The sequence below is a fragment of the Acinonyx jubatus genome, chromosome E3 (genome assembly GCF_027475565.1).
Source record: "Acinonyx jubatus isolate Ajub_Pintada_27869175 chromosome E3, VMU_Ajub_asm_v1.0, whole genome shotgun sequence".
Taxonomy (NCBI): Eukaryota; Metazoa; Chordata; class Mammalia; order Carnivora; family Felidae; genus Acinonyx; species Acinonyx jubatus.
Genome location: NC_069398.1, coordinates 3,846,234 through 3,862,394, shown reverse-complemented (window position 1 = coordinate 3,862,394; position 16,161 = coordinate 3,846,234). Strand labels below are relative to the sequence as shown.

Here is a 16,161-nt window from a genome sequence, read left to right as displayed (position 1 = left end):
AGCAGCTGTCCATTAACTCCCTCCTTTCGCCAGGCCCTGAGTTTAGAAGCTGTGATCCTCAAAATCCATCAGTGTGTATTTGAAAATCCCTCCTAGCCTGGGAAATTGTCATCTCATCAGAGAAACACATAGCTTATTGAGGTATAATATTATTACACAAACAGAAATTGGATATTTAAATCGAATTAAGGATTTGTGAATGAAATGTTACCATGTCTGGGAGTTCCTTCAGTGTAATACAGGGGAAGTGGGTGGCAGTATAAATGAAACAAGATTGGCCACGAATTAGTAATTATTGCCACTAGAGAATGGGAAGATGGTGATTCATTACCCTAGTCCACTTTTGCATAAGTTTAAAATTTCCCGTCAAGAAAAAGAAAACAAGGATGGGGGCACTTGGGTGGTTCAGTCGGTTAAGCTCCCGACTTCAGCTCAGCTCATGATCTCACGGTTTGTGGGTTCGAGCTCCACATCAGGCTCTGGGCTGACAGTTTGGAACCTGCTTTGGATTCTGTGTCTCCCTCTCTCTCTCTCTGCCCCTCCCCTACTTGCACTCTGTCTTTCAAAAATAAATAAACATTCTAAAAAAAGAAAAGAAAACAAAACAAGGATGAATTGAGGGGTCATAGAACTCCCACCTTCATCCAGGTTACAGAGGGACATATATCCCCAGTGACTTCCATTCATCTTTTCCCTCCTGGTGAACAGACTGGATGAACTCTTGAGGTAAATCTCAGCTCCGCACGGGGACCTGCAGGGCTTTACATCATCTGGCCCCTGCGTGCGTGGAGTGCTTTCCCTTCCTTCCTTCGCTCCCCCAAACCAGCCCCCCACCACTCATCTTGGACTTCCAATCTTGGTTTCAGTGCCACCTCCTCAGGGAACCCCTTTGGGATTTCTTCCCCCCCATTTTCTCTCTTAGACCCAATTTTTCTTTCTTCCTCCCAGTTCGTATGGTGTATGTTTTTGTGTGATTATTTGACTCATGTCTGTCTTCCCAATTAGCATAAAAATTCCATGCAAGTAGAAACTTCACTGCATGCCTGACATTCTCCTTGGTGTCTAGTGTAGTGCTTGATACCCGAAGGGCCACTCCATAAATACTTAATGGAGTGAAAAAATCTCTGTTAATCCCATCTACAAACACTGGACTGACTCCGTTCAAATCCCTTGTGAAAATGCATATAGGAGGGTAAAGTGAAGGCACTCTGTTTTCTCCTATGTGGTATCTAGAATCCTGGAGCCAGGATTTGGGGATCTGGGGAGCCTACCAGAGCAGCCTGTCAGACTCAGAGGAGGAGGGGGCTCTTAAGATGTAGGGCAGCATGGAAGCAGCAGCTTCGGCCCTGATCAAGTTTTTCCAACCACCACCTGCTTCCACCCTCCTTGGCTGACCGGTGGGTGCTTACGTAGACATGGGAAGGGAGAGACTAACTTAGGGAGATCTGGGGAGTTACTGCACTCCAGGAAACCTTCGCCACCTCTCTCCCCAGCAGTCAGCCTTGGGCGGGGACCTTTGTCTGACTCCACGGTGTAGGGGACAAGATGTGGTCAATGACATCACCAAAGATTCTGCTGGCTAAATAGTGTTTGCATTAATTTATGTTTCTTGGGACATCCGGGGCTGTCTCTGCTGGGAAGGAAGGGTCTTGGAGCTATACTACGGTTACCACGGATCACTTAATAGAAGCACGTTTGGATTCACACAGCTCTATGGTAGGGTTCTGGCTCCCTCGCATCCCAGCTGCTTGAGTTTGGGCAGGTTACACAACGTCTCTGTGCTTCAGTTCTCTGAACTGTAAAGTTGGAATAATAATCCTTACCCTGTAGGATTTGTGGGGATCAGAGTAACTGGCAATATTGATACATTTCCTGCCTACACAGGAGTGCTCAAAAGTGACACCCTTATGAGACGGCATGAAAGAGCTGCCGTGGAGAGGTGCAAAGTTCTGTGTTAGTGGGGAGAGCAGGAATGCCCTTTCCGATTAGGTGATATTTGAGCCAAGTCTTGAACGCTAACTACAACAATAAAAAAGTGATGGCAGCCACCATGTACGTTACATGCTGAGTTCTGTGCTCAGTGCTTCGTGTTCATTTTGGCTCATCCAGAGCTCCCCACAGTCCTGAAAGGCATAACCTGGTGCCATCTGCATTTTGCAGATAAAGCTCAGAGAGGTTAAGTGACTTTCCTTAGGTGAGCCAGCTCATGGGTGAAGCAGGGATCAACACTTAGTTCTGTTTGACTGCAGTAAGCCATTCTCTTACCAACTAAACTACTCAGCTGCTCTTGAAGGTTTGTGTTTTCCAAGAGAAGTGGAAAGAAAAGGGATTGATGGAACTTGTCCCAAAAGAAAAAGCTTTGAGATCTCCTATTTGCTTATGTATTGGTATTAGTTCTGTCTTTGCCCTACAGCCAATGGATAGGTTTATCCATCATTGTTTCCTGGCTGGTGCCAGGACATAGTCAGTGCTCAATAAATCTGTGTTGAGTGAATGAAGAACGTGATGGGCTCAACATTCTCCCCAGCCTGTGTTACACATAGCAGCACAGGCAGATGAACAAGTGTGTTTGCCCAGATTACCTTACTGCTTATGCTACTGCCATAAAACAGAAGGTATCACCGAAGCTGGACAGTTTTGCCATTGGCCGCATGGAACATTGTGCTCTAAGCAGCAAACATTTTCCAGTCCAAATGATGAGGCGATCTGAGGGCACTCCGTCTGCCTTATCTCCTTCCACGCCGTCACCCCTTTCGGCGTCCGACGTGTTTGAATTCTCTTTATGGGCCTGCAATTCGTTTCTGGCGACACTCAGGTTACAGGAGGGGAGGTGAGCAGGTCACATCAATGCAGACAAGCCTGGACTTGGCACTTAGCATCTCAGACAAGGTGTTTCCTTGAGGTTGATACTACAAACGAAGCTGTGACCCGCGGTGTCAAGCAATTGGCGTGTGGGAGCGAGAGGAAGAAGGAAAAAAGCGTGATACCGGGAGCAGCTTCTTCCCGGTGCATGTCTGAATAATGCCAATAAGCTGTCAAATAAAATTAAGGTTCAAAACATACGGGCTTCAGTTTGATTTCACTAACATGCCGGCTGCCGCTTAGAGAGGGAACAGGTCGGTGCTGTTTTGACGGGTCTTGGTGCTAAGCGCTGAAAGTCTCCTCTCCAGGCCGAATTAATAGGAATTCACCTTAATTTGCAACTTAAGTAGAACGATATCTGAGGTTGAAATGAAGCCCTTCATTTCCTCTCCTGCTCACCCTCCTTGTGTTGACTTTCCTGTCCGTCCTCCTTCCTTCTAGCTCTCCCGCATCATCTCCCTGTCTCCTCACCCTTTCTCTTGACACCTTCTAAAAGTTTCTCCCTGTCCTTGTCTCTCTCCTGTACTTCAAAGAAAAAGTGTGGAGTCCCTACTACGTGCCGGGCTCTGCGCTGCCTGCTCGTCACAGACGGTCTTGTTTAATTGCACAACATCCTTGTACAGTAGGTGGAGTTGTGCTATTTATAGGTGACACACAGAGGTTCACAATGACTCAGAGCTTAACTAGGGTTGTGCAGCTGGTACATGGCAGAGGTGGGAATCCAAGCCTAGATTTCTCTGATGCTAAAGGTCCATGCTGTTCTCCCGCCGCCAGTGGTCCTGAAATCTGCCAGAACCTTGGAATCTCCTGGGGAGATCTAGCAATCTCAGTGCTTGGGTACCACCGCCATATTAATTAGCCTGGGAGAGGCAGGCCTGGGGGCCGTCCAGGATTCTTCTTCTCCTTTATGTCTGTTTTTCTTAGCATCTACACCAAAGTGTATGTTGAAGTATGTAGCAGAAAAGCCCTCAGGATGGGTAGGGTTCTTGTCCCAGACCTCTTATGGGGAAGGACTTGCCTTTCTAGAAGGTGCTGCAAGAAATCACAGGTGTGCCTTTGCCTTCCTGATGCAGGTGGGCAAGTGGGAGAACCAGAGCCTGAGCCTCAGGCACGCCGTGTGGCCGAGGTACAAGTCCTTCTCAGACTGCGAGCCGGACGACAATCATCTGAGCATCGTTACCCTGGAGGAGGCCCCCTTTGTCATCGTGGAAGACATCGACCCGCTGACCGAGACGTGCGTAAGGAACACTGTGCCGTGTCGGAAGTTCGTCAAGATCAAGTGAGTCCGGGGATGCTGTCGGTTGGACGTGCCCAGTCCTTTAACACAGCCTGTATCATCGACAACAGTGGTATCTGTAATATAATAGTAAAATTTAATACACAATAGCTTATTATAATAATACATCATAACCTGTGATACTAGATTTTTAAAAGACTTCAGTAAATAGCTGGACTTAACGCCAGCTGGTCTGCATTCACTTACTTCCGGCAACGGCAATTGCAGGTAGGTGGTATTACCCGTCTTAGAGATTTAAACTGAGTTATGGGCAGATTAAGAAACATGTTCAGGGCCATCCAGCTAGTAAATGGAGGACCTAGGACCCAGACGCCGTCCACCTGCTTCACTGCCAGTCCTTAACCTCTCTGCCAAACTGATCCTCCCCTTTGGTCTTTCCTTAAAAAAAATTTTCATGTTTATTTATTTTTGAGAGAGAGACAGAGACAGAGTGCGAGCAGAGGAGGGGCAGAGAGAGGGAGACACAGAAGCCAAAGCAGGCTCCAGGCTCCGAGCTGTCAGCACAGAGCCCGAGGTGGGGCTTGAACCCATGAGCCGCAAGATCATGACCTGAGCCGAAGTGGGAAGCTTAACCGACCCAGCCACCCAGGCGCCCCCCAAAAATTATGTTTTAATTTTTCTGGCTGCTCCCTCCTCCAGCCCTGCACATCTGCTTCCTTCCATCTCTTGTATATATCCCAGACACAAACTTTTCAAAAACTTTGAAAACTTCTCTCTGTGTGGAGGTCATGATACAGCTTTACCCCTCACATATGACCTTATGATGTGATCAGCGTGGAACTGACCTTCTGGAAGTTTCCCAGCTCACCGACAGCAAGCCCACATCACCTCTGGGCCGTTTCCTCATTTATTAACAATCAAAGGAAGAACTGACCATTTTTATGAGAGCTTCTGGTTAAGTTTCTCTCTAATATGTAGGCCCTTTGGTGAAGCATAAAGCTTCATGACCAGGTCTAAGGCCCTGGTTATAGTTTTCTGGTGCAAACACAGACACGGCCCTTGTGGGGGATTTCACCAAAAGGAAAAGACCTACCATTGGAATATTTCTGTGAGTATTTTCTGAGTGTGTCCTTTCATCTGGATAATTCTCCTGTGTCTTTTAAGTCTCAACCACTCCCTCCCCAAGTTGGGTTTGTTCCCCCTCCTTCCAAAGAAACCTGGAGTGTCTCTGTACCTTGGTCTGTTCAGGGCACTGTGACAAGTCACCACAGACTGCATGGCTTAAACACAGACACTTCTCATAATTCTGGAGGCTGGAGTCCACGGTCAAGGTGTCCAACCAGGGCCCTCTGGTTTGAGACGGCCATCCTCTCACGGTAGCATCACATGGTGGAGAACGGACAGAAGAGAATCAAGGTCTCCTGTGTCTGTTTCCAAGGACGCTAATCCCATTCATGAGGCCCTCACCCTCTGACCTAATGACCTCCCAAAGGCCCCACCTCCTGACCCCATCACATTGGAGTTGAGAGTTTCAACACATGAATTTGAAGGAACTCAAACATGGAGTCCCTACCGCTCGATCTCTTTATCACCCGATTTTATGGCTTATACCCTCCCTGGAGGGTAAGCTGCCTACATACAGGAAACATGGCTTCTTAGTCTTTGTACAGCCAGGGACCCACAAAACATAACACGGTAATGTTGATGATGATTGAACAGATGAGCACCTGGATACTTTTTGTCCCACTCTGCAGATTCTGACCGAAGCCTTCATTACACAAGGTGCAAATCCCCAGAGCTCAGCGCTTGGGACAAAGATTTTTTTTTTAATATGATTGTTAAATGTATTATGAAGGCAGATTCTGGTTTAGAGGGAAAAAAATTATTTTTTATCAACGAGAAGCTTCTTTGGAGTTAAAATTCTGAATAGATTAGTCAATAAATAAATATACTTGAAGCACAGTTTGTGTGTGAGGCATAGAGCTGTGCTGAGCTGGGACGACAAAGGACGGGATCTTAGGGTATAGCATGTACACAGCTCAAAAACAACTCAGCCCGGAAGGGAAGGACAGATTCGTGTTACGATACGCCTGGTGAAGGATAGAAATAAGGCGGTGTGATAAGAGACTAACTTGAGATGAGATGCAAGATGACCCAGAAAAGGATGACGAACGTGTGAAAAGCTGGGGGGCTGACGGGGAGGAGCCTTCCAGGTACAGGGAACAGCAGCTGCAAAGTCCCCGAGGGAGGAGAGAGATTAGCAAGTTTGGGCAACAGAAGGAAGCCCAGTGCAGGGCTAGAGAGTGATGAGCTGGCAGGGGGTCGGGGGGAGATGGAAGGGGTAAATGTGGGAACGTTGTCCCAGGAGATTTTGATTTGGACGGGTGTTCCTGGAGTACAGCGTGGTCTGATGGAGAAGGCAGAGTGTTGGGTGTGAGGCCAAGACTGTAACTTCAGTAGGGCACCCCCTTTATGACAGCAATGCCTGCTTTGTCTCAGTAGGGCCAATCCAGTAGGGCCTCTTGGGATCCACAGTCAATAACAGGAGCTTCAAATCTTTACAATCAGAAGCCTTGGAGTTGACGACGGTAGGTCACCGAGTCCTGAGCCACATTCGCATGGAGAAAATGAACCCCCCAATAAATTACTCTCTTTAATAGAACTGACTTTTTTTTTACTGGACAATATAAACAGATTAACAGGTTCAAATTCACCTTTTTGGCTCCCGTGGGAGGTGGCAGCTTGTGGCTTCCCTTTTCCCGCTTGGCGACAGGACAAGTTTACTGAATGTCGAGGTGAAATCAAAGTGTCTGAAAGCCATAGACAATTACTGGGACCCGTTTATCCCAACATTAGCACATAGCAGATCAATTGCCTTTCCTAAAGATAATATCTCTGAGGCAGGCCGGTTGGTTCTAAGAAGGATTCTGTGAGGTAACATGATTATATTTTTTCTGGGTGATAATCTCCCAGGGTAAAGCGTTTGTCTCTCACTTCTGGCAAATGGTGGGGTCTTGAGGACACAAATCAATCTTCTAAAAACATAGGTGACAGGAAATGAGCTGAGAAACCAAGCGTTTCTTTTCATCTGTTAGTTGGGTGTTAGGGCATAAAGAGAGAATTGAGGAAAAATTAGCTGGCTTGATATTTCGGGGAAAAACGGCCATACTGCCAGTGAATCCCCCAAACTGCCAAATTGTTGGTAAGAATAGAGGATATGTATTATTAAGCACTTACCTGAGAGGCTCTTTGCATATTTGTTTTCATCTTCCCAACTATCCCACAAGGTAAGCCCTCACCTTTTCACTTTACAAGTAAACTGAGGCTTACGAGTGAGGAGACTTATCTGCATCTTCCTGGTTGTTAGGGGTAGACCTAGGACCTGAAAAATGGCTCCGTCTGACTTGCATGGCCGTGATCCTGTCCACTCGCCACACTGGGAAACTGCAGAACTGGAGAGCTGGGTCACTTATTGGATCCCTTTCCCCACATTGGCTTCTATGGGTCATCCTTTCTTTTGGATGAGGGTGGGGAGCGGGGAAAGATTGCATTGGGCACATTTTTTAGATGGCTGTGTAGTTAAGTCATGCCCCCCCCCCCACGCACGTATACAAGGGCTGTGATGGGAACCAATTGAAAATTTCTACTTACAAGCGGGTCTGTGTTTCCAGAATCCCCATGATAAATTCATCTGTTGCATTCGCTGCATGTGTCTTTTTCACCCTGTGTCCTTAGGGTTTAATTCCATGTCTTATACACAGTAGGTACTCAGTGGGTGCTTGTTGGGTGAAAATGCATTAATGACCATGGGTATCTATAAATATACCTAGTATTAGGAGACATAGGGGAGATAATTAACTCATTAACTGGCTGAGGTTCCCAGCAATGCCAAAGAATACCACTGTATGCCTGTGACCCTGAATCTTAAGCCTGGGGCATTCATAACTCCTGTCCAGACTTTCCCAGGAATCCTGACCAGGGGAAAGAAGACCCTATGATAGACGAAGAGAGGGGGAAGAGAGAGAAGGAGACGCAGGTGGGAAGAGGGAGAGAAGAAGCATTGATGCATGGCCCATGGTGGCCAGGAAGAAAAAGAGAGAATTGGATCTGACCATGTTTTTCAAAGAGCCACAGATCAATACCCAGCAGGAAATCGTTATTTGGACATGCCATTGATTTAATGTACCTAGGACACATTTCTATCATGTTTATGGCATTTTGCAACCTGCTTCCATTACTCAAAGTCACATTGTCAAAAGAACCCATGCTCATGGACAAAGATATACATCAATGGTGCTTGATGTATGTGTATATCTGATTATATATGTAGTATATACTCACTGCAGTTGTTCTTGGGGGGGAGGACTAAAAATATGAAAAAGAGAAAAAGTTATTTCTCGCCATTCAAAAATAGCTTTGCTTCATATTTCATTGTTTTTCCATCCAGATATGGTTTATAAGCTCATCTGTTTTTATATAGCCAGGACTGTTCTGTATACATCACTGTGTAACCTACTTTTTTTTCTATGATATGGAAATGGAAGTGATTTCCTACTGTGATGTTGGATTTCCACAAACATCACTGTGGTGCTTAGGTAACAGTCTGTTGTGTAGATGAGCCAGCAACAGAATATTCAGACAGAGCACATATCTCGTGACATGCATAAGTCAGAGAGCTGAGCCAATGGGATGCCCCATCACAAGGTAGCCCAAGTGTATTGCCCAGAGAGCTGTTCATCATCCTACACGAGCTGTCTAACTGGGAAAACCCTGTTTCCTTCCTTTTTTAAGGCATTCCTGATTTGTATGGGTGTCCTTTGAATATGACTCGGCCAGGTTAATAAAGCAAGGTGGCTGGTGCAAAGCAACATATGTCACCTTGGTAGTTGATGATAGCTTTTAAGGAAGCAGTACCCTGTGTATTTTAACAGGGCTTGTTCCTGATCAAGGACACTGCTATTTAGTATGTCACCTTTTACACTCCTGCTATGTAGGGAGGGAGGGAAAATGAAATGAATGAGCCCTCATTTGACAGATGACTCTATCAAGACACATTAAGTCCGTGGACTCAGGCACAAGGTGGACCCCAAGTCTTCTGATTCTCAGCCAAGTTTTCCTCAGTAAGGAAAGTGCCCTTCCTATGTAAGGCAACCATTATTTCTTCTCTTTGGTTGCAAACCTCTATCTGCAGTGGTAGGATAAAGCAAAACTCTCCTCCCACTGAGAGTTTTATGTCTTCCTTCCTTCTTCTCTTTTCCTGTAAGCGTTTATAGTGTGGCTTAGATCATGTTACTGAACTCTGGTCAAAAGAGGTTGTATGTGTTATAAACTTAAGAATAAGTCAGTTAAGTGTCTGACTTCAGCTCAGGTCATGATCTCACAGGGTGTGAGTGTGAGCCCCGTGTCAGGCTCTGTGCTAAGAGCTCAGAGCCTGGAGCCTGCTTCGGATTCTGTGTCTCCCTCTATGCCTCTCTGTCCTTTCCCTGCTCACGCTATGTTTCTCTCTCTCTCTCTGTCTCTCTCTCTCTCTCCCTCCCTCCCCCTTTCTATCTCTCTCAAAATTAAGCGTTAAAAAATTTAAAAAAAGAATAAGAGGCAGTAACTCTTATCAGTGTAATGGGGGAGACAAATACTACCTAAGAGAAATGTCATGAAGGGTAATCCAACAATTAGTAGAAAGCATGGTACATGGTACAAATAATAATCACTCAATAAAAGTTAGCCATTGTCATGGTTACGCTCATCCTTAAGAACACCTTCTACCTGTGCTCTTGTAAACTACTGCATGTCCTTGGAAAAGCCACGTTCTCGTTTTTGAGCCTCTATTTCCCACATGGATATAGTGGAAGCGTATAGGTAATGACTGCCAACAAATCTTCCGGCACTAATATTCTACGGTCTCACGGTGTTTTCCTACAGCAATTCAACTAACGAGGGGATGAATGTTAAAAAGTGCTGCAAGGGGTTCTGCATCGATATCCTGAAGAAGCTCTCCCGTACTGTGAAGTTCACCTATGACCTCTACCTGGTGACCAACGGGAAGCACGGCAAGAAAGTTAACAATGTGTGGAATGGAATGATCGGTGAGGTAAGTGGTCTTCCTCCCCCTAGGGCTGTCATCCAGACTGGGGCCCGCAGTGCTCAGGGGCGGTGGGAAGGAGGAATAAAGACGCTGTGCTCCTTTGCCTCGTGTGCAGGTGGTCTATCAACGGGCGGTCATGGCGGTCGGCTCGCTCACCATCAATGAGGAGCGTTCTGAGGTGGTGGACTTCTCTGTGCCCTTCGTGGAGACGGGGATCAGCGTCATGGTTTCAAGAAGCAACGGCACGGTCTCACCTTCTGCTTTTCTAGGTATGTGAACGCCATGGTCGCTGCCATTTACCTATGAGGAATTATAGGTATTTGTCTTGTTGGCTCAAAGGATGGAACCAAGGAGGACCTTTCTCACTTCCATTTAACAACATCAGTGCGTTCCAGAGTGTGTCATATTTGGTGTGTTTCTTTTTCTCAGGTTTATTTTTGAGAAGGAGAGACAGAGACAGAGCGTGAATGTGGGAGGGGCAGAGAGAGGGAGACAGAGAACCTGAAGCAGGGCTCCAGGCTCTGAGCTGTTAGCCCAGAGCCTGACGCAGGGCGTGAAGCCACGAACTGTGAGATCATGACCTGAGCTGAAGTCAGACTCTCAACCAGCTGAGCCACCCAGGCGCCCCCAAAGTGTGTCATATTTGAATGATCCCAATTCACATCCCCCCTGTCACCCCATTAACATCTTTCATTTATCTCTAACTTGGAACTATTGGCTGAAAATACAAGCATGTATTCAGATACTGGTCTTGATTGTGTGCAATGTAGATTAGTAGATATATGTCTTAGAGCTTTGAAAACATTTAAAAAATAAATCTTCTGTCCGTAGTTCATTTAAATCAGCCCATAAGCCTTTATATGGTATCCTCGTTCCCATCTTCCACCCCTCGCTGATGTGACAGCCATTTATTTACTGGCTGTAAAGGTGAAATAATGATGAACGTGCCGTGATTTATACCAGCACTCTGATAAACAAAATAGAAGTAGCCGAAAGAGCATACACTGATTGAAAATTAATGGAATCGTATTTTAAATGTGACTGTCCTTCAAGCTGAATGGTTTGTAAGGGAGGAAATTCCTTACTCTTAACTATTCCATAAATGTATGTTTTGACATAAGTTTTGTTTTGTTTTTTTGTCATTTGTGTTTGTGTTTTGGTTTTGGTTTGTTTTAGAGCAAGGTAGATCTCTATTTTCTATCTTGTTTTCCTTAGCAGTGCCAGTATTTATGCATTAAGTAGCCTGGCTACAGGTGTAGAAACTGCATGAGACATAGCCAAGTGTTATTTTTTTTTTCTTTAAAGGATGGTATTGTGTGGACTGTTTGCTTACCATCAGTGGTTTTTGACAGTAGCTATCTTGAAGATGGTGGGATTTAAATTCCCTTTTCCTTGGCACCCCCATCAGTGGGTTTGTCCCAGATTTGGGAAGATGAAATTGAACATTGACCCCAAAAGCAAACTGCATGACAGAGGGAACTAATTAAAGTCACTGAAATTTGTTACATTTTTCCAGATAGACACACACACACACACACACACACACACACACACACACACACCCTTGTCTGGTAGAGAGCTAAAACTTGCAGACGAGAGCCAGTCTGTGGACACTGGCTCCAAGCCCATAGTCTTACTTGTCCACCATCTTCTTTTATATGTCATGGCGCATCCGGTGAAACCGTCTGTGTTTCATTCCCTTCAGTGGAACATTGGCTAGGATTTTGGGTGCCGCCTCACTCACAGAGACCTATGGATTTGCCATTTTCGTTTCTGATAATCCATTTAAGCTGTTGAAATCCTTACCACTCCCTGGATTTGATTTTGCACTCCTTGCTTCCATTCTCCTACCTTTGTTGGAGTAACATGGACCTTGACACACACACACCTCATTATGTTCCTTTTGTGCCTTTGTCTGATATGGATAATGGACCCATATCTTAACAACAGAGCTTCACTACACCAGGAGAAATGCAGCCGCCCAATAGAGATGACACGGGCAGAATCTTAACGATGATCGGGAGACCCTCATGCACAAGCCACTGCTTGTCACCATTTCCCATTACCTGGCAGACTCTGTAACAGAGCTCTTTGGCCCTGGGGGTTAAGAAAAGGTTGGAGGAAGTGAGTTCATGGAAAGAATGGAAAGACATGTGTTCCCTTTCACAAGTTGTTGACATACCTCCATAGTGAGAGAACGTTTTTTCCAATTCAATCAGAGAAGAAAAAAATGCCAACAACTGGCTTGCCTCATAAAAAAAAAAAAAATGTGTTGCTGATATCAAATCTGGCCTCAACCCAGTTTCACCTAGATTTTTATCTTACCTGCATTAGTTGAACATTTCCATAAAAAGTCAAGCATTTTTGCTAAGTTTAGCCAAGCCTCCTTACCTGCCCCCCCTTATTCTTCCTCCTGTATCTTTAAAAATAAAGTAAAATAAATTGCAGCCAGAGGAAACTATTTTCAAAGCAGTTTTTACACAGTAGGCTTAATATGTTTTCTAGTCACTAAATTACATCCCTGTTCGATTCACTGTGCACCCCCTTATTTACGGCCATTATCTGCAGGTTTTGAAAGTCATAATGAGCCATGCTAAGCTACATTTTTCCATTCACTGGCTCAGTCTTCTGGAAGAGCCCAAACATTCAAAATCTGATTGCACTGCTCTTCATTACTTCCTGTCCTCTCTCCACTAACTCCATTAACTCACGTCGGAAACGCTTGCAGGTAAAGCCTCCCAGGCTTTGTGTGCAAACGTAACCAGCCACTCTTCAAGGACAGAGGTGGCGCCTGGTGCAGTATTTTCATTCATTTACTTCCAAAGACTTTCCAAGCAGGTTGGATTGTTTGAGCCAAAGAAATGCTGATCTGGAGCCTCCTAGATGGAAGCCCCTTCATGGACAAATGTTGAATCTGTTTTAAGCCAGTCGAGGATGTAATCCAGAGCTATCCCAAATGTTTCTGGGTCATTCCTTAGACACTATAGATGGTGCTTCACCATTATTCCAGTGCTTTTCTGTGTGGTGGTGGTGGTGGTGGCGGTGGTGTGTTAACAGCAATCCTTAAGGGCACTTCATAGGCACCTAACTTATCAAAACCAGAACACTGGGGGCACCTAGGTGGCTCAGTCGGTTAAGCAGCCTACTTCAGCTCAGGTCATGACCTCGCGGTTTGTGGGTTCAAGCCCCACGTCGGGCTCTGTGCTGACAGCTCAGAGCCTGGAGCCTGCTTCTGCTTCTGTGTCTCCCTCGCTATCTGTCCCTCCCCTACTCATGCTCTGTCTCTCTCCATCTCAAAAATAAACAAACATTTAAAAAAATTTTTTTAATAAACATTAAAAAAAACTTTTTAAAAACCAGAACACTATAGCAGGATCCTTTTATCTCTCTGCCATGCTCACGAGCCAAGGGGCAGGTGTCACTTCCAAGTGGGGAAACGTCTGGGATCAGTTGCTTGATCAGGCCTCCACCTTACTTTTGGAACAGTTAGTGTCAGCATTAGGATGCATCAACTGCCAAATGAAGCCATGTGCGTGAAGTATTCAGTAAGGATGGCCCCTAATATGTTGTATCATGTTACTGCCACCTGCACTGGCAGTGAAGTTATCCGATGAATAAATGTGCATGTTTGAAACCAGGACACCTTTTTCAGGACCACGAACAGCACACCGCTACCGCCATTGCCACTGTTGGTTCTGGCTTTCCCCGCGGAATCACATAGTGCTTCCACTGGATGTACTGTGTGTGTGTGCACAGCAAACTTCACACACCATCAACTGCTTTCCATGATTGTGCTCTTTTACTCATCGTGGTGACCCTCCTCCCGTCAGATGCACCATGCCATTAACATACCCAGCTTGGAGAATTAGTTCACCATTTCTCTTCTTGAATATTGAGTGTGTTTAATCTCCTAATTATTTCTTTATTTCTTCTCCCTTTTGGGCACACCTCAATACCCAATTGCAATGATTTCAGGAATATAATATTGTTATTACCCAAGCTAATTTCAGCTAAGATATATCATGGTTGCAACCTCATTGATTTCTTCCAACTCACCATGTGTTATTTAACCTAAGTAGCCTGTGCTGGTACCTGATCCTTTTTAACATATCTGCACCATGGAAACTGCATTGCAAAGCATTCCTGCCAGTTTTTAAATTATCCAATGTAGTTAAAGCTTCGGACGTATTCGTTTCTTGTTATATAGTAAGCTCATTACACTGGAATTTATGATGACCCCTAGCTGTGTTAGGTAGTCACAGGCTTTAATGATAGGGTGGCTTGCTACCAGCCTCGTTCTTTATGATTATTACCAGCTTCATCAGAAAAACAATTTAAAAATAATAAAATGCCTACTATTCAGGGTGTTATTGGGCTTCTTATATTTTACCCTCAGAAAATGTTTGCTTGTGATGAAAAGGATTATAACTTTATTGGTACCCAAGGGCAGTTTCTTCCCAATGATGCATTCAGGTGGAGATATGTTCATTTTCCAAAATTTTTGTCTGTGTTGATTATCTAGCAAATCTGTGACCTGTGTGAATACAATGGCTCCATTCAGCCCATTTTCATATCCTCAATCAGACTGAATATAAGCGTTAATTTATTTTACATAAAATCTCTTAACTTTCTAGAGCATTCTAAGATTTAGAACCTTGTGACTTGGCCTGCCCTTCTGAGATATCCATATGAAAATGAGCTGATGTAAACTACTTTTAGGGGAAATTACCATCTCTCCAAATACTCCTTCATTGTCTCTCTTCTTTGAGCAATGCTTTTTTCACCCAATTACCATGCGAATATGATATCCTCAGTTGACTTTTCAAATGCATTCAAGCCCATTTACAGCATCAACAAGATTTTAAAATTGTAGAGATCTCATCTGTCTGGAGCAGACGGCAGAGAGGAGAGTGTGGTAGTCCGAGCAGTGGTGGCAGACGTTGACCTTCCAATATTGATTGCTGTCAGCCCCCTGATTTTACAATCCTTTTCTACCAGGTTATAGTGTGCCCTTTCCTTCTGGAATTCCCCACACATCGTCCCTCCAGCATGTAAGAATCCAAGTGAAAATAAGAATAAAACCCATGCTGGTCAGCAGAAGCCTTAGAATTGACTCTTTGGGCCGGGTCTTGCTTCCCCATAGCATTGGTCCCCAGGATGATGCTATAATCATATCAGACCCGACGGACTCTCTATTTGCTTTCTTTTTCCCATTTGTTTTTACTTTCCTTGACCCGATTTGGACGGTGTCCTATGCTCTTCTCTATTTTTACCCTGTTATGTACAGTCTTGTAAAATGCCTCAAATGTTCTGCAGCATGAAGAATGGTGGAGACGTATGAACCGACAGGGATTCATAGCTTCTTTTGAATGATCAGATGCTCGTGAGGGAGGGGTGAGCCTGCCAACAGACCTCTGGGCTTCCTGCTGGCCCTGGTTGTGAGGATCCGCAAACTGACCATGTTCCACTCCTCTGGCCTGTTCATCCGCAGAACCGTTCAGCGCCTCCGTGTGGGTGATGATGTTTGTGATGCTGCTTATCGTGTCCGCCATAGCTGTTTTCGTCTTCGAGTACTTCAGTCCCGTTGGATACAACAGGAGCTTAGCCAAAGGGAAAGGTGAGACCTCCCTCACACTGACCCTGTTTCATTGACTTTCGACAAAGATTTCAGGTGGAGAGCACATCCTCCTGTGTGGGCTTGCTCTTGGGTTCCATGAACGGTGCCAGGTCACCGATGCTACTGGTAACCCTGTACACTCTGCAGGTTATTTGCTTCAACTAAAGAGGGGATCAAACAAAACGGAACACTTTTAATTGTGTTATCCTGTGGCAGTCTGTCACCGTTAGGTGGAAACCACTGGCGATTTGTTGAGAAAGCAGATTTGAAGAAGTTTTTCTGGCAATTAACATTTAAAATCTGTGTCAGAAGAAATGTTCAGGTTGTTTTGAGTCTCGACTTCAGTCCAGGCAGAGGAAATGG

General features: G+C 45.1%; 1 protein-coding gene across 1 annotated transcript in view; it reads left to right on the top strand.

Annotated features, from left to right (window-relative positions):
• GRIN2A (glutamate ionotropic receptor NMDA type subunit 2A) overlaps window positions 1–16,161 on the top strand; it is a 363,632-nt gene that overhangs the window by 285,466 nt on the left and 62,005 nt on the right. Inside the window, exons 6-9 of the mRNA XM_027043273.2 lie at window positions 3,936–4,141; window positions 10,019–10,187; window positions 10,297–10,450; window positions 15,673–15,798. Of these exons, the coding sequence (XP_026899074.1) occupies window positions 3,936–4,141; window positions 10,019–10,187; window positions 10,297–10,450; window positions 15,673–15,798 (655 nt within the window). The remainder of the gene's footprint in view (window positions 1–3,935; window positions 4,142–10,018; window positions 10,188–10,296; window positions 10,451–15,672; window positions 15,799–16,161) is intronic.